Here is a 25,148-nt window from a genome sequence, read left to right as displayed (position 1 = left end):
TATGAAAGTTTCTGGAAGGTATAGCAGTACCAGGACCCTGCAAGCAAGGACCTTCTAAAACACTATAGCATCCTAAGAATGGAGCCTAGATATTGTGAGAGATAACACAGCTTTTACAATAGTTGGCTACTCCTTCTGCCACTGAGCAGTAATACTCATTTCCTCACTCTTCATTGTCTCTTGCCCTCTCTCATATCTGGGAAAATGTTGAGCTGCTTTGTTCTTTTTACTGTTTATTTTCAACAGCACAAAACCCACTGTTTCCCCTGTTTCTTTACCAGGAAGACTCTGCAGAAGACTCCTGAGAGTGAGTGTAGGAAAAAAAAACCCCTATTGTATTGCTGCTGTTTTTCCAAGAAAGCCAATTTGACTCATGTATCTGAAAAAGTAGTGGCAGAAAAAAATCTCTGGCTACAAGTGCTGGGGATTGGATTTGTTTACCTGGGAGAGCCTTTGTAGGACACGTGCACAGGAATAAGGATGTTTGTCATTTTATATCACAGGGGCACTGTAACACACTGGCAGCACTGAGTCACACTCTCCTGCAAAGCCAACGTGGCCCTTGGCAATCAGTAGGAAGCAGAGATAACCAAAATGCTACAATCAGAAGACTTCTCATAATTGCATGTTTTACAGGCATAAGTTGTACTCCAAGAGGTAGATAGACAACACACCAAGTGAACTATGGTTAGCTGACTCAATTTCCTGGTAAAGCAGTGGCTGTTCTTATCTGCAGAGAACTGTCAGCACATTCAGGCTGTAAACACAAAAGTTCACAAGACCAGCCATGCTGCATGCCCTGGGGAAGTCTGTTATGGTTTAAACCAATCTTTCTTCTCAAAGTCACCAGAAATCACCTTCTGAGTGTCCTACAGACCTGGAGGGAGGAGATATCTCAGGCTGGACTGGCATTGTTTCTGCCACCTGCTGTGTTTAACCAAAAGATGAGAGTCAGAAAAGCAAGCAGCAGGAGGTAAATATGTGCCTGTCACCTTTTCCTCTGGTCCACAAATATTACACAGCACTGGTTTATTCTTCCCAAGGGAAACAGAAGGCTTTGCTGTTAATACAAAATGCATCAGAACAGTAGCAACGTTTCACTCGGAGAGAACATCACTGAAGCACATGGTAGAAAATGAAGCAACTAAGGTAGAAAATAACAAAAGAAAAAAATTGTGAGAAGATAACAAGACTCTTTTCATTGCAACTGAAAAATATTAAAGGTCATGGGAAGGTGTATGGCTAAAAGGTCACTTTAAGGGTTTGGCTTTCCTCTGTGTCTCTGGCACAATTACTCATTGTGGGTTTGAATGTCTCTCTGGTGAAAACAGAAACACAGACCTGAGGTTCTAAGCCAGGCCAGTACTTCCTGGGCAAATGTCAATGGAGGGGTAAGTTCAACTCTACATAGAGGTAATTTAATGCTAAATTGATTGATTGAGTGATGCAAAGTTTCTTTTTGAAGCTGCTCTGAGCAATCAACTGAAATTAACCTGGCAGGATGTCTCACTGACTTGGGTCAAGATGCTTCAAGATCAGAACCCCACCAGCTGAGCACTGAGGTCACTCCGGCTCAGTTTGGAGACCAGGACTGGACACATTGCAGCAGTGAGTGTATCAGCATGTGATTCATCCAAGGGAGGCACATAAAATGATATCCACATTGCAGTGCTCACCTTCAACCTCAGACTGGCCCCTAGGGCTGGGGAGGGGAAACTTGGTTTACCACAGAGGCTGTGGGAAGGGTTGTCCCTTCAAAAACAGCATCTGTTGTTGATAACTACACACAGCTAGGGATTCCCTTCCTTTTTGCCTTTCCCCTCCCTTCCCATCTGTCTCTTTGCCAGTGGAAAGTGGTTATGTAGATACTCGTAGGTCCCCTCCCAGAAAGCCAGATTACTGAAATAAAACAATGAACTTAACTCAAACTTTCCATCTCACTTGTGAGTATTTGCAGGAGCCACGAGGACACCCTCAGTCAGATGGCAGCAATGATGGAGCAGCAAGGCAGGAATGGCTGAGGATGCTCAACTGAGACAACAGTAAGGAACCCAGTAGAGAACTTGCTTGTTGGGGGGTCTGTGCTTTAAATATTCCAAATATGGTTAGTCTTTGGGATAAACCTTTCATAGCCTTGTGGCAGTGATGCTAATGCATATCTTTAGCCTGATGCAGGCTTTTTACAGGCCGTGTTGCAAACCAAGTCTAGAGAGAGGAATAAAATAATAGGATACTGCAACCACAATATGCAGCCTCTCTGAGACAGTGTCTGGAACAAAGCAAATAATGTGCTTAATGCAGGGTTGTGTGGGTAACAGAGCCTCTCCACAATTCTCTGGCATTTTCTTCCTGCTATTTGTTTATCTTATGTGTGTATATATGTATTTTTCTCTTCTGCATCTACAACTCATTCCTTCTCTAGCAAAAAAGCCCAGACTGCTGCACCCATGACTAGCACAGGGTCATTACTGGTGTTAGCAGCTTTCTGTTGCCATTAGCATGTTAATGACAAGAGAAAAGCTGAAGATGGGAGCCTACTGCCTGACAAAGGAAGGTCCCAGACAAAGGGTGAACACTGGTCAGGTCAGACATATCTCTCAAGGAAGCTCCTGAAAAGCCCTTGTGACTCCCAAACACCTGATCTGGATGTCTGAGATTTATCGGTCCTGAGTCTGCAAAACAAATAGTAGCCAACAAATGTCTGTCAACGTTGACAAAAAACCATCTTCACTCCAGCTTGCGTGAACTGTCTGGTGTCAGCGCAAGGGCAGGCAAAGAAACAAGTGAGCTGTAAGCCAGGGTGTGAACCCATGGATTTCAACATACGTGCATTTATGCAGCCCATAGCCATGTGCTCTGCTCATGAACACAAATGGAAGTGCTATTATTAAGTTATCTCAATCTCCCAGTGTTATGATACATTTTGGTGACTACCACAGGACTATGGTGGAGAATTTAAGTGTGTTTAAGTTACAGTCAGGCATGAAGCTGCTATTGCTTGATTGGGACCTAATGTGTCTGTACTTCAGCATATTTTGTGGCCTGATAAAGAATTATAGCCTAAAATATACATCTGAATAAGAAGTTACCAGCCGAGGAATTACTGGGTATAATGCCTGCTTAAAGTGTTACTGTGGGCATGATTACTCCACCTCTGTGCAACGTGACGGCCATGTCCAAAACTCATGCCGGAGCATGGGTCAGAGTCTGGCCGTTGCAGCTTCCCTTCCCTGCTCACCACCTGCTCAAAGGGAAGCTGAGAGGCCTCCATGGTGCCAAGGAGACCCCTCAGCACAGGCTCTGCCAGAGGGTGTTTCTAGGGCCCCTTGTACCCTAGGACGGTGGTGCTTCAGCTGTGGGACATTCATGAGGACTTTGACAGCCTGGGATGGTGGTGCCTTGGCCTTAAGGCATTCATGAGGTGGCTGATGCCTTGAAGCTCAGCTATGAGGCCCTTCTGGGCCTCTCACCTTCTTTGGCTGTGGAGCACTCCTGTGGCCCCTCACACTTGTAGCTGTGAGGTGCTTGTGCAGACCCTTGAATGGCAACATCTCAGCTGTGAGTCACTCATGTGGACTCTCACATGCCAGGCTGGCAGTGCTATAGCTGTGAGGTGCTTGTGAGGACTCTCTAATGGTACCATCTTGTCCAGGGGGCCTGTTGAAGGGCAGCGCCTCAGCCACAGGGCACTCATGAGGCTTCTCACAGCCTGGAAGGGTGGTGTAGCAGTGAGGTACTTGTGCGATTTCTCAAAGGGTGGCACCTCAGTGTTGAGACAATTGTGGGGCCTCTCAAATGGCAGCACCCTGGCTGTGAGTTACTCATGGTGCCTCTCCTGTGCCAGGATGGTGGTACTGTAGTTTTGGTGTGCTTGTGCAGACCCTTGCCCTCAAAAGGCAACACCTCATCCGTGAGGCCTGTCAAAGGGCAGCACCTCAGCCGGGGGACACTCATGCAGCTTCTTACACACCAGCAGGGCTGTGCTGTAGCTGGGAGGTGCTTGTGAGGACTGTCAAATAGCAGCACCTTGTCCATGGGGCTTGTCAAATGGTGGCATTTCAGCCACGGGGCACAGGTGGGGCTTCTTCCATCTTGGGATGGTGGTGTAATAGGGGGGCAGTTGTGGGGTTTCTCAAGTGGTGGTGACTCCCAAATGATGGCACCTCAGTGAGAGGGCACTTGTAGTGCTTCTCATCCCCCAGAATGGTAGTGCTGTAGCTGTGGAGACTCTCAAAGGGCAGCACCTTGTCTGTATGGGGCCTCATAACCAGCAGTGCCGTAGCTGTGGGGTACTTGTGGGGCCTCTCAAACGGCAGCGGCTCGGCCCTCGGGCACTGCCGAGCCTCTCGCCTCCTTGGCCGGCTAGAAGCCCCGCAGATGGGTGGCGAGGCACCCCCGGCCGGGACAGTCCCACCTCACCGCTGCAGCCGTCCTCTGAGGGCGGGCTCCGCGCCAAGAGCCGGCGCCGCTCCCCAGGGGCCGGAACCGCAGGCTGCAGGGCGGCTGGGCAGGGGCAGCCCCTTCCGCCGGCCGCGGCGGCGGCTCCTCCCCCGGGCGGCGGGGGGAGGCGGTGCCTCGGCCACTCCTGCCGCCGCGGCTACCGCCGCCCGGGCAGCTTCCTACGCTGCTCCGCGCCGCCCAGCTGCGCCGTGTCCTGCCCTGCCCTGCGCGGGAGGCAGCGACGTGTCGCCGCGGAGGCGCCGCGCCAGGCCGGCCGCCCGCCCGGCACCGCAGGTAGGTAGCGCGGAGCTCCTCAGCCGCCCGCCGCTAGGCCGCAGGTGCTCCCCCGCGGCCCGGGAGGCTCTCCCGGAGAGCTGGCCTGGAAAGTTGGATTTTCTTGCGTGCTCTTTGTCTTTGAGGCCCGGGGGCCCTTCGCGGGGCGGGAGTGGAGGAGGGCGGCCTGGGCCGTGTGGAGGAGCGGAGGGCGTGAGGGAAGGAAGGGGCGCCAACTTCGAGGCGCGGGGGATGTCGGCCGGTTTTCCCCCTTCTCGGCAAATTTACGTTTTGTATTTCCATGGTAACTCCCCAGTGGGAAACGGGTGGTATCTGAAATCGGTGCCTGTGCCTGGCAGGGAGGCGTTGAGCGTGTGTGGAGGTGCCAGCGTTGAGCCAGGCTTTCCTAGGCCACCCTGAGTGTGGCCCTCTCATGTGGGCTCTTTGCCGCAGGTCACGGACACGCTGTCCCCCAGCTCTGAGACCGGGCAGTTCTCCGTATGATGCGACAGGGAGAGATATGACGACGGCCTCCTTGAGATACTCCCGGCGTGTTCTCGCTGAGGTGAGTCTAGCTTCTCATAGGGAACTTCTGTGCTCATCAAACACAGTTTTTATAACCAGGTGATACTGGTGTGAGCAAGCATCATTTGGGGCAAGCATTTGGGATTTTTCTCCATAATACTGGGACGTGACACCTGTGTTAGTGGCAACCAGGATGGACTGGAATGTGGAACGCTAAAGGATTTGTTGGTTCCAAAAAGCATTTAGGGTTACTGTGGTTCCTGGGTTTATAGGTGATCCTAAAATGACTTGTTTAGGTAGATATTGTTTCTTACTTTTCCTTACTGTGATTTTTTTCAAACACTGTATGTCTTGTTGACAGAAATACTCATATGATTGTAAAATATCAACTCCTTACATTCCCTGCTAAAAAATAGCTTTTTCTCTCTTTGACGGTACAATTTTGCCCTTCATATGTTATCGTTTCTTGTTTCCTTCTCTATTTTCGTTATGTTCTCTACATACTTAGGATTTCTGTTGCTGGATGAGCAATCCCAAATGTGTAAAATACCTGTTTGAAAGTACATAAAAATATTTGACTACAGATTTGCATGCATATCTCTTTTTTTGAGAGAGTTTTAAAGTGCAGGTGGTGTACCGATTTTGCACTCTTACCTATACCTTGCCTGATGAAGTCCTGAATGAGAAGAAATCCTATGAACTTCTGTGCAGCTATGGCCCTGCTTTGCAGCTCTGTGAAAAAATGCTTTTACTAAAAGACCTGACTGCAGTACCTTAGTTGTTGGAGCAGCAGCGGTAATTACTGCTTTAGCCTTAGAGCCAGTGTGACTTTTTCCCAAACTGTCATGCAGATAAAAGCTGTAGTTCCCTTGAAACCCTCTGGACATAGGATGTTGCTTCTGTTGGATAGGAAAACAATGCCTAAAATTAACTAATTGACAGACCTATAGCTGCCTAAGCAAAAACTTCTGTGTGTCGTGTGGGCAGCCTCAGCAGTGAACTCTGAAGCCTGCATGCTTGAGAAGCAACTCTAATTCTTCTGTCCCATTTGCTAGTAATAGGATCTGTTCTGAGTGTCCATGTATTTCCAGTTCTCTCTTTCTCTGTAGTAATAGTCTGGCACACGTGTGCCTTCCTGTCAGCAGCACAGACTTCATGGGAGGAGAAGGGGATGTACATTCCCAAGGTTGAACAGGAATGTTGTTGCCTGAAGTGCCAGGAGCCACTGGAGAGAGTGGAGAAAGCAGACTGCAGACTTGCTCTTTGGCAGTTTGGGTGGGAAGAAGTTGGGAAATGGAATCATGTAGGTATCGTTTCTTCTTTTGGTGAAGCAACTGTGTGTAGAAACTACTTCTGCTTTCCTCCTTTAGACTTCTGGAGAAATGAGGAGCTGCAAGTTGCTCAAGAAGAAGAGTGAAGGGCCACGAAGATCTTATTGTCCATCTAGTTGAGAGGCTTAGTTTTCATTCAGTTTCTATTTGGGATTTTTGTGTGTTTGTTTTTCTCATACTTTGTTTATTTACGCCCTGTCTTATTTTATGAATGTGGCATAAAGAGAAAACGTGAGCATGGTGGATGTTTTACGTGAATATATCTGGGGCCTCATGGTTAAGTCCAAAGAACTATTCCCTAGCATGTCTAAGATTTGTCTTCCCTATATTTTTAACTTTTTGCACCCAGTTCACTTTGGTGTTAGGTTTTAAAAAGACATCTGAGTATTCTTTTCAAAAAGTAAAGCACTCCTCATGTGTTTCCCCTGTAGTCAAAAACGGTGGATCCATTTACTGATTAGACATTATGAAATACTTCTCTTTGTAGAGAGGAAAAGCTAGGATATTTCAGCTATTAATCTGCTTCTTAAAACAACAAAAAAAGCCACTTTGTGTGTGGGACTATGTGTGTTTCAGATGGGTTATTGACTTGGAGTAGTGTATCTGGTGCTTTGTACCAGGGTGGAGAGTTCCCTTCAGTTTTATGTGTTTACCATAAGCAGCAGTGTAAGACCTTCCTTTTATTTTTTGGCATTTGAAAGGTAGCATGACTATACTGCTTTTTACACTTACGGAAATATTTATTCTTCTTGTAAGTGGAAGCTGTTTGAGGGGTGAAAAGGAAATGATGTGATAAGAGGTGATCAGTTTCATTTGATATTCTGTGGTGCAGGTGTTAACACCGAAAGAGTAGCAACAAACATGAGTGGCACTCCGTTGTTCACCAAGGCCAAGTTTCCACGGTCTTGTTTGCTGAGTACTTGTCTTAGAGAGGGCTTATTGCCTCCCACTAGTGGACTGACATCCTATGGCAAGTCTGCTTGAAAAGACCTGCTGTGAGGTATGCTTTGCCTGCTTTTGGATCATCCCTGGTTTCAGCTTTTTGCATAACGTCAAAACTATGAAATACTTTTATTTGGCTCTTTCATAGCTGCTTGCAATTGTTCAGGGCTTTGGTAAGGCTTTGGAAAGATGTGATTCTCATGAAAAACCACATTTTTAGAAAATTAGTTTCAGATGAACAAGGTGGTGCTCTGTCTGCTGAAGATTGCAAGTGGAGAGCTATGCACAGTGAAACTTACCATTGATGTAAGTTGCCGTGAGCTTCTGTCAAACTCCTTTCATGAAGTCAGGACCTGTGCATTACAGTTTTCACTCTGGCTGGTGTAGTTCTTCTGCCTTGCCTGAAAATGTCACCACTCTGTAGTCTCTGCCTTTGACAGATTTCTAGCTGGAATGCCTGCTGGGGCTTCTTGATCTTTGTTGGGCTGCATGTACCTCTGTGGAGCTATAGGATATTTACACTGTAGAGTAAATAAGTACATAAGTATATTTACACTGCTTTCCAAGGAGATAATGCTCACTGTAATGCTGACACCTGAAAAAAAAAGAATGCAAAGACATTCAACTTGTTTAATAGTGTGGGCAGCTAACTACAAGGCCTTTTCTCTTCTAACATATGTTTTTACTGCTTTAATTGTTTCTGAAAGATTCTACCACCCGTGGTATGAAAGAACTTGACGCATAATGACTTGAATAGCTGTAGGAAGGTCTTTTCCTCCAGCTCAGAAGCTGCCTTCTGATTTCAAATTAGTGTTTAGCATTAGGAAGTTAGATTTCCAGATGAGAAGAAGTGCATTTGGTACATTAGGTATATCACAGATGTTTCATTTGATTGTTTTATTCAGTACCTGAATAAAAGTAAAATGTTACGTTTAATTGGTTTGTCTGTAGGGAGAGAAATTGCTTTCTGATTTTTGACAAAATGTTTACTCTTGTATATTATTCTAAATAACTTGTACATCATTCAAATAACAATATGTTATTCAGTGATGGGACTTTTGGGGGTAACTCTTCAGAGCTCTTTTTTATTCAGAGAAATGAAGCTCAACTAAAGCATTTTTGTTTAAATCTTCTGTTCTCAGGTGACTTCAGCTGGGGAGGGCAAAAGAAACTGGTACAAAATATAATGATATGAAAGTCAAATGATATTTCATTCTGGCCTTGTGGTCTATCTGATGTTTCCCAGTGAGGATGCAAACTCTCCTCTTGTTTTTTTGTACTCAAATTACTTTTATTTCTTGTCCTTCTCCCTATTTCAGGAGAGTATTTTGAGATGGCATTACAAAAGAAAATCTAAGAGGAGGGTGATGGTATTACCCTTTGAGATATTCAGGTGCTCTTCCTTTTCCTCAGTCCCCATCATGCAGTTTGCTGAGAAAGGGTCACTCATAGGCTGGCTCGTCCAAGGAGTTGCAGAATATGCTGGATCATAACAGCACACGTGGCTAAGCAGGGCTGATGAGAAATGCAGCAGCTCATACATAGCTCCCTTGTCAGGTTGCTTTCATCCCAGCAAGGCTAATATGAATGATGATCACTCATGCTGACTTGCAGAGAAGATAGGTCCTCACTGTGGGAACATGCGATTTGAGATACTATTGAAAGATGTGCAGAATGCACTAAAATCCATGTGCATTTATTAATAGAAATACATGTATATTTATTAGGCTTTCAGAAAGGCTGGGCTGACACAGCTGGTCTCCAGGTTGTGTAAGGAGGCCTGATATTGGAATGTGCACCCAAATGTAGATGGCTCTCCATTTGGACAAAGTCACAGCTCTCCTGACTCTAGCCTCATCCTTCCTCTGATAGTCACCCACTTCCTGCTCTAAAAACTCTGGGGTAGAAATAGGTGTTCAGAAAGAGCTTGGGTTAGCAGAGCAGCTTCCACAGCCTTAACCACCTCCTCTGAAACTGCTTAAACATTTCTGCTGAAACCTAAGCTCTTTCTCTCCCCGGCTGAAGGAGGAATGTCTATTCTGAGGCACAGGGTCAAGCATGGAAATTTCACCCTGAGGCTGAAAGAAAGTAAAAGTGTGCATTAGTCCAGACAGGCTCATGTTATCTTACAGAGGTGGTGTGTACTTTGTTCATACCATGGTTTACTTGTTACAGGGCTAAATCCTGCTGATTCAGCACAAATTGCTGTAAAATAATGGAGCGGGAGACCTAAAGTTTTGAGGACAGAGTAAATATATTAGACCAATAACAGACGTTGTTGACTGTTGAGGTCCTGGAAGGAATCTCTTGTGCTTTTTTCTTTTTTAGTTATGCTTCAGATATCCTTATCCATAGCAAGTATTATCCTTGGTATTTTTAGCTGCTTCTAGAAAGGGTTAAATATTTTGCTCTATTGTGGCTTATGGGAGGCTTCTGATGGTTTTCTCTTCCAAAGGATGTGTGTAACCAGAACAATACTTTAAAATGTTTTTATTTCGCTCTGCTGTTTCCAGACAAAGCCATGAAAAGCAGTAGGGACTTTAGTATGCCATTCCCATTCAAATAAAAACTTCTCCTTGTCTTACCTTTTAGATTCTTGAAAAGTGCCTGGTGGTGTCCAAATGTGGCTCATGGTGTACAGTGTGGAATGCTAGAAGGAGAACTTGTTCAGTGTTGTGTGATAAATGACATCCCATGGCTCTTTCCCCTGGGTGTGTAGTGTGTTTTCTCAGATGCCACTATTTTTTAAAGCCAAAATTGAGTTTTGAGAACAGATTCTATCAATTGTATGAAGGGCTGGAGCTAATAAGCTCCATGTTCCTGAGTGCCCTTCGTAGTACCAACCAGCTTACCAAAACTGCCAATTTAAGTCAAAAGCATTTCTAGTAAGTTGTAGATTTGTTTTCATTTCGGAGAGAAAGCTCCAAGAAAAGGGGAATAAGAGTTTCTCTAGTGCATAAATTGGGACTTCAGACACCTTACAGAGATTGTGCTGGTTTCATACATTCTTATCTGTATTCTTAATGTAAATTCCAGCTTTACAAACCAAAGTGTGCATACATGAAAACTCCTACTAAAAATTATTAACGTGTGTAAATCTATTACCTTAGTAGGAAATAGAAAATTGGTTGAGAATGCTGATGGAAAACTGCCCCAAAAAGTGGAAATACTAAGGTAATATCCATGAATAGGTTAGGTTTAGTTTGCACCTTCTGTAGTATTGTGTCTGTATAGAGGTTAAGCTGGATGTTTTGGTAGCAAAGATTGGCCATCTGAAAAACAGAGCAGGTAAATAAGACTCAGAATGTGGAAAGGCAGTTTCTGCAGAACTTTGTGTAAGTCTTAATACTTAGAAAAACAAGCACGGAATCAGTAGTTACAACCATCCCATGCAATTACTTCTGAGTAATGCACTTTGTTTTTTGTTGTGTTGCTCTTGTCACTGCTGAAACCTTGGGTGTGAAGCTCAAGAGTCAGAGTGTAGTCACAACAGAAATAACTTCTTAATATTCATGTGATTAATACATTACTGACTGCAGAGATCTTCTACTTTGCTGACTGTACAGTGTCGAAGCAAGTGGTTGTTACATTTGTCATCGCAGTCATGTTGTTCTGTGCTGTACGTTGTACAACTGTGTCATATTTACTGAGAGTGTTACTGCCCAAGGTGATTTTTTTTTAATAGAAGAATCTGTAAGACTGTTGAAAATGAAATACTAATCTTCATGTGTTGGGACTGCAAGAATACATCAAGTTTAAATTCAAATCATTGAAGCTATTTTCATCGTTGCAGTGGCTGCTTCTTAAGTCATAGCAATGTAATGTCATTTTTTAAACTAAGGAAATAAGTACAGTGTGTACAAAACAGATTTAATATTTGGAAGGCATATTGCAAATATATCCATAGTCCTGTAAGTATTTCCCTCATTACTCCTGGGTCTAACCCTCATGGTTTTTATTTGTGTTAGTTTAATACACATTGCTAGACAAAATGTGAGTAAATGATGGTGATTACTGGCGAGGACAGGGTTAATCTAACCCAGTTTTAATTGCATATCATTTAAATATTGGTGTCATTAAATTACACAGTTCATATTCTTATTGCTGCACATATGCTTTTATAAGTAGGAGGCTCAGGGGAATCACCATTTCATAATTCCCTCTGCATAGCTTGTGCAGTCAACTATATTTACCAGTGTTTCACTTGCATTTAAAGTTGAATGAGTTAAAGTACTCTATAGCAGTTTTATTCTATATTAACGTTGAGCTTTGGGTTTTTTGGTCATGTTTAAGTCAGAAAATATATATATATTGTTGCATATTTTAAAGTGCTGCTTTGGAAATCTGGTTGTACGTTCATTTGTCCAGAAAATGTTTAGTAGTGGTAGCGTGAGGAATGGCTGTTCTATTGGTGCACAAATGAAACTAATTTTCAGTTGTGTACAAGGTTGACATACATGGTAGGGATTGAGTGTTTCTGTCTTGATGTAGACTTGTCACATATTCCTTTGTAACTGAAATTTAATTCAGGTAATATTGTCCTGTTAGTCAAGTGATGCTGACTTGTCTAATTTAAGGATTGCAGTTTGAGGAATGCCTGGTTTTGGGCAGTACAGATGGGTTTCTTCCTGTGCAAATGTGGCTGTTCATTGAGGTTAATTATCCCTAAGGTCCAGACTTATGAGACTACTGGAATAGCTGTTAACTATGAATAATTTAGTACAGCATCATATTACATGCCACTTAAGAAGGCCTCTGCCTGTGAATCCTTCTATCTTGTTGAAATCCACTCAACAGTATGAAGGTTACTGCTTGCACTGATATTTTATTGTACTCTCTTCATTCTGTTTAAAGGTTTGTCAGCGCACAAAGGCAATATGAAGATTTTTATGGTGATAAGTAATAAAAATACCTGTGCAAGTGTAGATATAGCTTGGTTTTGAAAAGCTGAGGGGCTAGTCTTCAGTGTTCATTTGTCTTTTAAATTTGTTTTAAATCTGGCCTAATGCAGTTAGCATTTTCTCCACTGAGATTTATGTAGTTGAGAGAATTCATATCTTATAATACACTTTTAGGCAATACCTCGTTATGGGGAGAGAAGCTTAATGAAAGACTTGCTAGCAGGAGCACAAGATTTCAGTGCTTGCTACAAATTGTCTTAGTTGCTTATGCATCTGGCTAGAGCAGACTGTATCTCATTATAGAGGCTTTTTCAGGAGAAAAACTGCAAATACAGAACACTGAAGCATTTCTAAGTGCAGCTAAGTTTACTGCGTGTCTTTAGGAGCCTTGATCATTATAACTTGGCACTGTGTTTTTTTAAGAATGTTAAAATGATGGTGTTTTGTCATTATTATCAACTAGATTTTTCACAAAAACACCCTAAAACATTAGGGAAGAGCCTTCATGAAGAAAGGTCAAGGGTAGAACATAAAAAATGAATGTACAACAGAAATAGGAGGGGAAAAGGCTTCTTTGGGGCTTTTTGGCGAGAAAGACCGATACTTTACAACATTTAAAGAAAGTCTGGAAAGGGTTTTCTTCCTTTATGACTACTTCCAGATTTCCATTAATGCTCCATCTCAACTAGTATAGTTTCTAGGATAAAAAGGAAGGGAATTCTCTCCCAAGAAAACCCTGGAGACAGATTTTCAGTCCTTGTGCCCTTAGAAAAGGGTCCTGCCAGTCTGTTTTCACCCCTTTTAAAAGTCACAGAATATGTGTTTGTCGGTCATTATGGGCCTGTTCGTTGGGATGCTCTGTTACAGCTGTATGTATCCTAACTCATCTTCAGAATTGTTTTGTAGGACACTTCCAGCCTCCTTTAGAAAGGAGAACTTTATTTTTTCTTTTCCGAATGAGATGTTGTTAGAAGTTGACAGGGTGACGTACAGTCGTCCCATGGTACCTGCTTCAGCAACTGAAGATAAAACAGACCTTTTATCTTTTTGTGCTCCCTCATGGGATAGTAAGTAATTTAGGTGTCCCTTAAGGGTTGGTAGTTAAATGCTAAGATCTTGCTAGATGTGTTTATTTCTCCTTAAAGGTGGAGATTCAGATCAGTCCCTTTGAATGGGTGCTCTTTGAGCTGTACGTTATGGCTATGTTTTAATAAACTCTCAAAACTCTTAGTAGTTCTGCAGTTTGCTACTGACTCAAGTGATACTTTGATGGAAGTGCAGCTTTGTTTACAGATGGAAAATAGTAATTATGTTGTTCAACAGTGGTGTAAAATTTTTAAGCCTCTTTATTTTCAAATTGCTAGCTTAAAATTCAACTGAAAATTAGTGGGACTTTACTCCAGAGCTTTTTGATCTTTGTTTTAATTGTCTTTCTCTACAAATGCTCTTTATGCTTGAAGCCAACTGCAGTTGATCTACCAAGCAGCCATGGAAAGTCAAATTGTCAATGTTCCTGCTTGAAGTGATAAAAGATGTCTATGTCCTGTACATACCATGTGCTCAAGCTTTTCAAGTGTGCTCGTATTCTTCAGGTTCTGATTTGTCTGAAATAAAAGTCAATTCAGTTATGCAGCAATTTTCAGACTTTCAATCTTGACCTGAGCCCTTCACACAGACAGGATAGGTTTTCTGAGGTTTATCTTTCTGCCTGCAGTTCTTTGAACATTGAGATAGTTTCTTTTTCCTTCCTCTACGTGGGCTGTGGTGTTTGTGGAGTACAGGCCTCAGGGCAGTACTAAGAGCACTGTGGAGACCCGATGCAAAAGGTGATCATCTGCTCCCTGCAGTCACTGAGGATAGTAGGTAGGAGTGCAGAGGAGGTGTAAGGCTCAACATTTGTCTACCCCAAGCTTCCTGATATCCATGAGGAAGTTCTACTGTGAATGTGTGCACTGTGCCACCAGTAGTTACAACAATAGAAAAGAAGTGTCTGAAAGACATCAAACCCAAACATACAGTTATATTGGTGCTGTGTGCAGGAACAAGCTATCCTCCAACCTAGAGATGTGGGAGGAAACAGACTATTAAGTTACATTCTGCCTTGTATTTTTGTGTTTAAACTAAACTTTGTCCTGTTGCTGTGGAAATGTGTCAGTTAAAGTGTTGCAGTAAAAAAAAATGCTATGTAGCTGATGGAGTGACCTTGTTTTGATGCCGTCTGTAACCAGAACATTATTAAAGCCAGTCTTTATTGTTTCTTGTTTAGCTTTTATCAAGTGGTGGTTTTATGCAATGGCATCAAGCCACAGTTCTTCACCAGTGCCTCAGTCAAACAGCAGTGATGCTTTCTTTAAAAAAGAAATGGATGCCACGAAACGATTTCGACCTGTGCAGTCACTGCCTGATGTGTGTCCCAAGGAACCTACAGGTAATGTTGGTGTGCAAGGAAAGCGAAAATGCAGTTCAATTTGCTAACCCTTTTACAGTTGTTCAGTCAAATTTTCTCTTATACTGGGTGTGATGTACTAAACTATAAGTCTTCAATTTCCAAGTATGCTGTAATTGTGCTTTATAACACCCAATGTCCCTTTGGAGCAGTGGGAGAGCTTTACCATTTGCACCTCAGTTTTAGATCTCCATGTTGTAAATAGGATCTGAGCTGTGTGATTCCACAATATAGCTGGGATCCATACTACGTGCAAGAAGAGGGTATGTTCTGTCAGAGCTTCTAACAGCATGCTTGGAGTCGAGCTGCATTACTTCTGTGAAACACCCCAGCCCTCTTGCAGTAGGAAGCAAGAGACCAAGACCTGTCTGTAGCACTGTCATCTCTAGTCCCATCATAAAGCCAGGTTTTGGTCACAGCTAGAGCTGCTGTGGTATATTAAAACTTAGTTTATGAAAAGAAATAGATGGGGTGGAATCTTGAGAACTATGAAAGAGAATGGTAATAAATTTCAACTGTCATTAAAAATGTGTGTGTTTGGAAGTTTTTCCTCTTCAGTAAAAGTTAGTGTTGACCTAGATATATTTAATGAGTGTGAATACACCATAGTTGGTTAATCTGATAGAATAAACACATATTAAAATATTGCAAAAGGGGACTATCCTGTGTCTTTTGCATAGACAATTCTGATCCATTATGAAATTGTGAAAACATGGTTTGCTAAAGTAGCACATTTTAGTAAAAATGCAACTTTCAGGTTCTCACCATAACAAATTGTCTTGTCTTTTGTGCTGCAGGCGATCCCAATAATTTATGTGACAGCCCATCTCTAGTTGTGGATCAGCACAGATGGACTATTTATCATTCCAAAGTCAATCTCCCAGCAGCACTAAATGATCCTAGGTTAGCAAAAAGGGAATCTGATTTCTTTACAAAAACATGGGGAGTGGACTTTGTGGACTCTGAAGTCACGCCTTCATTCTACCTCCCACAGATCACCAAGGAACATTTTGCATTATACCAACAGGAAATCACTCCGGTAAGAGCACAAAATTAGGTGCATGTAGTACTAGGGGACACAGAGATCTAAGGTCCCTCTTCTAATTTGATATTGTCCCTGCTACTTGTCTGTCATACAGTTAGCCAATCATTAATTTGCTCTTCAGTGCTTGTTGACTGACATTAGGCTTTTCTTGTTTTGTAATTTCAGTATTTGAAATGTTCTCTAAGTTCTTTATAAGCAATTTCTTCTTTTGTTTTTTTTTTCATTTGTGTTTCTGGATAGTGACTTCTGCACCAAGTCTTACAGTTCCTACTTATTCTTTCTGATTATTAATCCCTTTTCTGTAAAGATTGTTTAATGATAGGGCTTTGCAATGCAACACAGCACTTCTGTTCCAAAGGTCTGAATATAAATCATGGCTATGTGCTGCAAGGGTTTTATTTTTTAAGAGTCTTTAATTTAAACAGTTCCATGTGAAATTCTTAGTCTTTAAATAGGCCTATTATCTTGATGATTTGTCTTGTAAAAGGGAAGTTTGGGCTACGTCTAAGGACAACAGGACCAGTAGGAGACTTCTACATACTTAAAAGACAGGTGTCAATAAGTATGTAGTACTTCTTAATGTTTCTTTTTTAACCGTAAGAACATGTAGAAGTCCCCTACTGCTTTCTGCTTCCTTGGTTTTTAACTGTCTTATTGTTCACTCTTACACAACTGGCTGCAGGAAGTGTTACTTGTGTAAGTCAGAGTTCAGTATGTGAAAGTAAATTGTTTGTAACTGAACTATTGCCATTAGTTCACACATTCAACAATTAAAATGTTTAAGAGCTCATACTTTAAAATCACCATGTAGTACAGTAATTGCTAAATGAAAAGAAGTTTTGGGAACTGACCCATGATGTAGCTTCAACCAGAGATCTAGCAAATGGCAATGTTCTCTAGAAACATTAGTTTCTCACCGCTGTGGTTTCTGGTGTTGTTTACAACTATAGATAAAATTTCAAGCTCAGCACGACGAAACAAGATACATAGTTTTAGCCAGGTACTTGTTAGGTATGGAAACAATTTCTACTTTGATCCAATATAATTAAGTTAATGGAAAAGCATTTGTTATGTCTTAATGTGATTTCTGGGTTAGACAGCAAATAAATGTTGGGATATGTAATTACAGTTAATCTCTGGTTATATAACGTGGAGAAGTTATTACACCTCTAATAGTGTTTGTGTTCATTTTATCTTGAGACTTAAAGATACAGTGAAAAACAATGTATTGCAATTTTTGGTACCTTTTACCTGGAAAAACATTGGCAGAGTTTTTTTTAAGAAGAAAAAAATACTATTTTGAACTTGTCAGAATTGTTTGGTGTCATGCAATTATGTTGCACTGGAAGTGTTCTGAATATTCTCTTTCAGAGGAAAAGAACCCAATTACTAAACCTGAGGATAATTCTTTTTCATATATTTTCTCTTTTACAGAGAGAAAAAACACATGAAAGGTGCAAGAATATTTGTACTCCTAAAGACACTTTCGACAGGACTTTATTATACACCCATGGTATAGTCAAAGCCTTCCTTTAGTCATAAAAAAGTAAATTCTGTCTGTATTAGGATGTTATAGCGTTCATTATGGAATCCTGTAACGTATGATCACCTCCTTTAATTTCTCAAGGGCTTTGTGTGCAGTAATAGGTGCTGCTGAAAACTTTGTAACATTGGTTGAAAGCCTAGACATGTTTGGCTAAAATTGTTCATGACCACTGCTGATGTAGGTCAAAATGCTTGTGATACCCGCTCTTAAATTTTCACCTTGGCGTGTTTGCATTCATGGCAGGTCGTTATGTCCCTTGCAATGCTTTCTTCCTTTTATTTAAGATCTCTTTAAACTGTTGCATCAAATTTATAGCAACTGTTGACTTTGCAATGAAGAATGACAGTGCTGGACCATTCCTGTCTCTGCCATGACATCACGGAATGTCTGGGGTGGGAAGTGACATCTTGGGATGGTCTAGTCCAAACCACCAAGCAGGGTCACCTACAGGATTATAGTGTCCAGCTGGGTTTTGATTTATTCACAGATGGAGATTACACAACCTCTGGGCAACCTGTTTCAGTGCTTGAGCACCTTCACAGTGAAAGTATTTCCTTATGCTCAGGTGGAGTTTTTCATGTATCGGTTTCTGCTCATCACCTCTTGCCCTGTCACTGGACACCACTGGGAGGAGCCTGCTTTCTCTTCTTTACACTCCTTCATGAGATATTTAAAAACATTGCTAAGGTCCCCCATGAAGTTTTCAAGGCTAAGCAGTGTCATTTCTCTCTGTTTCTGCTCCTGTGCAAAATGCCCTGCCCTTCACTGGACTCACTCCAGTATTTTGAGGTCTGTCTTGTACTGGGGAGCTCAGAATTGAGCATGCTGCTTTAGATGTCTCAGCACTGCTGAGTGGAGAAGGAGGACCACCTTCCCTCAACCTGATGGCAGTGTTCTGCTTAATGCAACCCAGGATGTCTTGCTTCAAGAGTGCACTGCTGGCTGGTGGTCCATTTGTTATCTAATAGGACCTTAGATCCCTCTCTGCAGAGGTGCTTTCTAGGTGGTAGACCCCTAGGGTGTAACGGTGCCTGTGGTTATTCTTCTCCAGGTGTGAGACTTCGCCTTTTCCTGTGTTGAACTTCATGAAGTTCCACTCTGACCAGTTCTCTGCTTAGCATTTCTCTGGTTCCTGTTAGCAAAGCTGACCTGGCAAATTTATTTTGTTGACTGCAGCTGTAACAGGGCTGAATTTCAAAATTTAATGGCAGGAGTTCAGCTAACATGAAAGTGGACAGAGGAAGGCAAGGGGCAAAATGAAAAAGACAAGCAAAAGGAAAATAAACACTCATAACCTGGGACAAGCTTTTAATATTTAATTGTCCTTATTTTCTAAAAGTGTTAGCATAAAAGGGTTCATTTGCCAGTCACTGTTGGCTCAGGCTTGTCTGTATCAATGTGTACAGGTAATGCAGCAAGAAGCATTCAGTAGTTTACTTATTTGGATCAGGTTCTTTCAGTGAGCTTTCTTCCTTCTTTTCATGCAAAAAGAAACCCTTTTGTAAGGTTTGTCTGTGATTACTGTTCTTTTGGAATAGCTGTTCCTGAATGAGTCTGTTTGTGGTGTGCACTGCAAAACAGAAGTTCCTTCTTCAGGATTAGCTTAATCCATTTTGAAAGAGTCTTTGTTTTAAGAGGAGAAAATTACTGTGTCAGTAAAGTAACTGGGAGCTTCTTGGGTAGACGGACAGTTCTTAGTAGAAGCATCTTTGGTAAACTGAAACTCTTTATTTTCTATAGTTTCTTTTGTTAGCATTGCCCGTCCTCCTCTAACTCCAGCTCACAAGACTTGACCTTTCACTTCCGTAAGAGTGTGTCTGTTCAAAGACTGAGGACAACAGATTGATTCCTAGGTTGCCTTTTGTATTTCAATACAAATAAAGCAAGAAACAAATGAAGTAAGAACCAAAGAGATGAGAGAAATGTGGGAGATAATGCTGTTGTGGTGCTTATCATGTAGACCACATCGTGTTTACCATTAGTAGCTTGTCCAGCAGAGTTATGGGCTTGTTGCTTTTAAATTCCTCACGTTTTTTGGCCTCCAGCCTGCCCCCTCCTTGTAATGCACACTAAGTTAAGGCATAGAGATGGAAAAGGGGGCTGAACCTCAAAAGTCTGAATTTGCTTTTTCTTCAGTTTCTGTTGGGATACAATGATGCACCTCTTTTCTGATCTCAGCTCTCTCACCACTTGCAATTGTTAGGTCAGCTTACATAAAGAGAAAGGCTGCTCCTGTGCCACTTGCTCAGTGTACTTGGGAGTCTGTCCTGTGCCCTCATTCATGCCTTTTGCCAGCTTCCCAAGTGCTGTGCAGAAGTGATTATATGGGCAGCTTCAATCTGGAGCTTTTAGAATTGGAGAGATGTTGGAAGGACCTTTCAGTGGCCCTTGCTGGCTGATTGAACAGTTCCTTAAGGAATGTGAAGTGATAAGTAGATTGGTTTGTATGACTAACATTTTTGCTGTTGAAGCAGCCAAATGTGAGCACCTTTGACTACTATGAGCTTGAGACCTAAACTACAAAGGACAACAGAATATTTCAAAGAATCAGAATATGACAGGTTGGAAGGGACTTCAGAAGCTCTTTGCTTTGGCTGCCATCTCAAAGCTGGTTCAGCTGTGAGGTCAGGCCAGGCTATTAGGGATTTATCCAGTCATGCCTTGAAAACCTCCAAGGGATGTGGAGTACTCAGCCTCTCTGGGCAGCCAGTTCTAATGCTTGATAGTCCTCATGGTGAAAAAAGTTTTCCTTGTGTTCAGTTAGAACGTTCCACTTCCATTTATAATCATTGTTCCTTGTCTGCCGCCACGGTCTGTTCCCTATGAGGTACCTGATATTGTTGTCTTGGAAAGTCCCTCATAGGGTTTAATAGTGTTCAAGGTAATTGTTGTTCATTGTTTGCTTATGAATAACTACTTGTGTTCTGTTTCATTTTAGATAAATCCAGGACAGATCTGGAGCAAGTACCTAAGGTATGGTTCCTGTACACTCTAAGCTTTTATACAGGTTTCTCACATTCAGTCTTGAATATCTGAGTGTACTCTCTTCTTTGTAGAAATATTGTCCAAGCTGATTACTTGAGCTGATTCTCAGGTGGATCTGTAGTGCTCAGGCTTTAAAAAGACTTAAGAACAAGTTACTTTTACTTTTTTCATTGTTTCCCATGGTCTTGATTTTTCTCTTCCTCAAAGTAGAATGCAAATGCCATTATTTTTTAATCTTTGATGGTTAAAACCTCAGAGCTGGGCAAAGTTAGCCACTTTGTGTTCTAGGAGGAAGAGGAAAACTGAGGAATTTGATAGAAACTTGAATACTGCATAGTGCACAACTTAGCATTAGTTCAACTCCTTGAATCCTTGAGCAAAGCCCTCTTCCATGCATGCTTGCTGTATATATGATGTAGTTCTTTTGTGGCATCTTGACAAAACACAACTCTAGATTCTATTTTAGTCTATTTTTTTTCTAGGTACATTAAGAAGTCTGTGTTAGCATCTGGGTCAGCATCTCTGTGCTAGTTGTGTAGGCTGTTACTTGGATAGCTGCAACTGCAATGTTTAAAGTCCAGGAAACAAGAATGTTTGAGTGTGATGTGGTGCTATAATCTCTGTTGAACCTTTTAAAATTACACTTCAAAAATATAGGGAAGGGGTACTACTGGCTGCCTGCAAACTCACGGTTTGCATCAGTTTTGTTAAGCAGAAATTTCCTTATCAGACAGAATTTAGATGACTAGTTCCCTGAGATGTGCAGTTTGCGTTAGATGTAACTGACTCTTTCTGTGACCAGTGGATTTGCTGCATTGTGCTGAAGGAGATCAGCTTTAGGTTTTGTTCCCTCTCAGGCAATGCTTGCTGCACTCTTGACAGCTGGCTGGATCCTCAGTCAGGTGGAAGCTGTGGCCCCAGAAATGAGGAAATCAGCAGTAGGGTGCCCCTGCTGTTAAAGGACATTTGCTCTTTTCCTTCAGAGGACCCATCTGCGACTGCCTACATTTTCACACTCAGGATGTTTAGATCATCTTGAGTGCTTGGTAACCTATGTAATTTTGGAGCTGTGCCTTCCACTTTTAGGAAGATAAGACTTTGTCAGATCACACAAGCTTTTAAGGTGTGAAGTAAATTGATTGTAATGTCTGGACTGAATTAATTTACCTGGATGAATGAAAATTTGGGTCTTGAAAATCGACAAATAAGATCCTCATTAGCTTCATGAGGCAGGAGATGTTCAAATGGGGATAAAAATGCAGGGGTGAGGGAGGCACATTTATTTCTTTTGTTTTTCTGTTTCAGATTTTTATGAAACCAGATTTTGCCTTGGAAGATTCCTTAACATTTAATGCCGTTTTACCATGGTCTCATTTTAGTACTGCTGGTGGAAAAGGAAATCGTGATGCAGCTTCTTCCAGGTTACTTCAAGAAAAGGTACAACTTTGGTAGAAGATGTTGTTATCCATTGCAGCTGTTAACTTACTACAAAGAAACTCCACTGCTGCTGTTCTGTACTGTTTCAGATACCACTGTTGTGGGCCTGGTTATCTCTGCATTTTACATCAGGCTACAGATTGTTAGTAGACAATGCAGAAAGCATCTTATTGAAAGAACTTCTTTTTTCCCCCCAATAAATAAATGCATCAAATCTGGGGAAAAAAAAGAACCTGTATATCATAATACATGACTCTTCAAGACTGCTAAAACTTAGTGAAACAGGTATATATTGAGGACTTTGGAGATGTGGAGCTGTTTGTTAGGGAGGAAGAACAAATCCACTAGATGGGAAGGTTAGAAGTTGTATACTGTTTATTGTTTTCTGATATCTCAGGAAAACTCCAGCTTCGAGACACTGTGATTTCTGTGGTAAAAAAGAAATAACTAAATCCTAAGATTTTTGCGTGTCAGGAGCTTCCTCTTAGCTTTTGTTGTCATGTCATCTGCACTGATCCATTTTTGCATTTCAGAAAGGACTTGAGTGCGTTGCAGAGCACGAAATTAGAGCTTTTTCATGTTGAAAACATGAAACATAAGTCTTTAGTTGGATTTGAGGTGGTTTTTGTTAGTTATGGAAGTAATACAGAAAAAAAGTCCTATAATGAATCATGTGTATGGTACAAATACCCACTAAATGCTCATAGAAAATGGCATAATTTTGGACTCTGTTTTCGAACTTCAGTTTTCTCTCCTAAAAAAACCCTTCTGGGAGCTAAGAAAAAGCTTTAAAAATATGAGATGCTTTAAGAAAAAAATAACAAGAGATCCTCTGGAAGTGTTTATAAATTTCCAGGAGTTGCTATTCCTGCTGTCCTGCCAGGTCAGGAGAAGAGAGACTCTACTGGAGATTAATGTTATCTTTTATTGGATTGTCCTCCATGCCTAAAGCTGGAGGAATACTTCTTGGGTGTTTCTTCTGGCAGTTGCTGTCTGGGGAGCAAAAAACCAGTGTCTGACTTTAAACTCACAAAGTGTGTCTGGCAGCAGCAGGATGGACACTTGACATCAATACCCGGAGCTTTCTCTGATGCAGTGGAGGCTTTGAAAAGCTGTGAGCTGCACTTGTTTGGAAAGATGATACAAATACCTCAATAGTAGCCAACAGTTGTGTTGCCTGCAAAGCCACATACCTGACAAACAAATTATTACACTGCTTCATGTTACTGAAAGGAGCCTGAATTTTTTAGTTTACTTTTTAAAGGCTATGAACTACACGAGGTTTACATTTACCACATGTAAATAGGAACCCTGCTGCCATCAGTATCCTTAGCTCCAGGCACCATTTGTCGACAGGATTTTAAAAGTCCTGCCTTAAACACACATACTTAGGCTATTAGTGCTTTTGGACTGCTGTTGAGCTGCTTGAACAATTTCCCCCTGACTTTTTCTCTTCCTTACCTCCTATGTCTTGCCCTGCATTGGGACTGTAAGCTCTTTGAGGCAGGTACTGTCATTTTGTTCTGTTTGTTCTATCTCAGCATAGAAAGGGACCTGGGGCATCTGGTTGGTATAGTCACATAAATAAATAACTGTAATAACCCTTTCTCTGATCCCCATGTCACAGTCTGTCTCAGCTTTTCCCATGGGCTAGGTGTGTCACAGCTGGTTGGTAAAGGATGTTTTTCATGAATCATATTATGAAAAAGATGAGTTTGCATATGGAATAAATCCCCAGTGTTAAATACATGAAGGATAGCATTAACATGAAGGAATCATTCTCTGGCTGATTTTCTCTGGATGGGCCTTTTGAAATGCAGCATGAGGTTTGAGTGCTTGGCACCTCTTAAAAACCAGGCCATCTGAGTATTAGCATTCAGATGAGCATCCTAATGCCTCACTGCTTTGAGTTTGTTTATTCAGCATAAGCCAGAACACAGAGGTTTCTGTTAGACATAGAAGATTTGAGTTTCAGGTTTTAAACGTAGGCATAATTCCTCTCTGGTAATCCCACAGTGCCAGCACACTTGAAAGGTGCTTAATAAGAACTCCAGCTGGTTGGCAAAAAACAACTTCAGGCAGAGGATATCCTGAGGATTTTTCTGCAAAGAAGGTGCTGCAGCTCTTAAGTGAACAGAGCCATTCCAAAGCCATGTCATCAAGTATAGTCGGGCTGCATCTTTAGCAGCTTCAGTGACCCAAAGTACATGGTATATTTGCATGGCTGTACTATTTTCACTTGCAAGCCATTATCCAGAGCTGTCTCCTGTTTGGTGGCCATATTCTAAGTGCCAGTGTGCAGCCTTGTGGTACAAATGCTTGAGTTTTTAAAAGTTACTGTTCTACTTTGTAATTTTCAAGCAGGAGAGGCATCAAGTTAGCTTTCCCAAAGTGATTGCAGCTCGTTTAAAAACAAACCATCAAATCACAATGGCTAGTTATTTGCTTGCTAATCTGACAAAGGGGTTTATTTTTTATTAGCACTATTGCTTCATGATCTAATAAGACAAATATCCTGAAAGTGTGTTTGCATGGTGATAAATTTGCCAAGTCGTAACAGCTGCTGTTTGTTTTTCCTCTTCCCTCCCCTTTCTAGCTGAGCCATTATCTGGACATTGTGGAAGTCAATATTGCTCATCAGATTTCACTGCGCTCAGAAGCATTTTTTCATGCAATGACCTCTCAGCATGAGTTGCAGGACTACCTCAGGAAAACCTCCCAGGCTGTAAAATTACTTAGAGAGAGAATCTCCAAAATTGATAAAGTAATGTGTGAAGGATCGCTTCGAGTTTTAAGACTGTCACTAACCAGAAATAACTGTATAAAAGCATACAATAAGCTGAAGTTAATGGCTACTGTACACCAAACACAGCCCACGGTGCAGTTGCTGTTATCAACCTCTGAGTTTGTTGGGGCTTTGGACTTAATAGCAACAACACAGGAAGTGTTACAGCAAGAGCTTCAAGGCATTCACAGTTTCCGGTAAGTAGCCATCTAGGAAATCAATAAAATGCAAATAGAGCTAAAATGTGTTGAGCACACTATGTTGGCTGAAGGAGTTTGTTTTACTGTTGTTGGTTCTTAGAAGACAAAGTACAGAAGATACAAAATCTAAGTGTGACGTGAACAGTGTGACTAATGCTTGTGCCAGAGATCGTTATTTTTTTAGGGAGGGGGTGAACTTTTAACGTTTTGATGCTTTGTACTCCATTCCTGTTAACAAGTGTTTGAAGGTTGCAGAGAGCCAAGCAATGACTGGGCCTTCATCCTCCAGGGC

The 25,148-nt window shown here is 41.8% G+C and overlaps 1 protein-coding gene across 9 annotated transcripts in view; it reads left to right on the top strand.

Moving 5' to 3' along the window:
* The first annotated feature begins 1,525 nt into the window (after positions 1–1,525).
* VPS54 (VPS54 subunit of GARP complex) overlaps positions 1,526–25,148 on the top strand; it is a 60,096-nt gene continuing 36,473 nt past the window's right edge. For 7 of the 9 annotated variants that reach the window (XR_009818131.1, XR_009818130.1, XR_009818133.1 and 4 more), the window contains exons 1-8: positions 4,588–4,734; positions 5,167–5,278; positions 14,679–14,840; positions 15,656–15,897; positions 17,338–17,416; positions 20,388–20,422; positions 21,740–21,871; positions 24,468–24,853. Coding sequence is in view for 3 of the 9 variants with exons in the window: in XM_061989170.1 (XP_061845154.1) it covers positions 14,705–14,840; positions 15,656–15,897; positions 17,338–17,416; positions 20,388–20,422; positions 21,740–21,871; positions 24,468–24,853 (1,010 nt within the window). In the remaining 6 variants the exon portion in view is untranslated. Of the gene's footprint in view, positions 1,609–1,948; positions 2,043–4,587; positions 4,735–5,166; positions 5,279–14,678; positions 14,841–15,655; positions 15,898–17,337; positions 17,417–20,387; positions 20,423–21,739; positions 21,872–24,467; positions 24,854–25,148 lie in introns of those variants that run through there. The other 2 variants (XM_061989171.1, XM_061989173.1) reach the window with 2 other exon arrangements.

Source organism: Colius striatus, chromosome 2 (assembly GCF_028858725.1).
Source record: "Colius striatus isolate bColStr4 chromosome 2, bColStr4.1.hap1, whole genome shotgun sequence".
In the NCBI taxonomy this organism is placed as follows: domain Eukaryota; kingdom Metazoa; phylum Chordata; class Aves; order Coliiformes; family Coliidae; genus Colius; species Colius striatus.
This window is presented reverse-complemented; position numbering and strand designations above follow the sequence as displayed.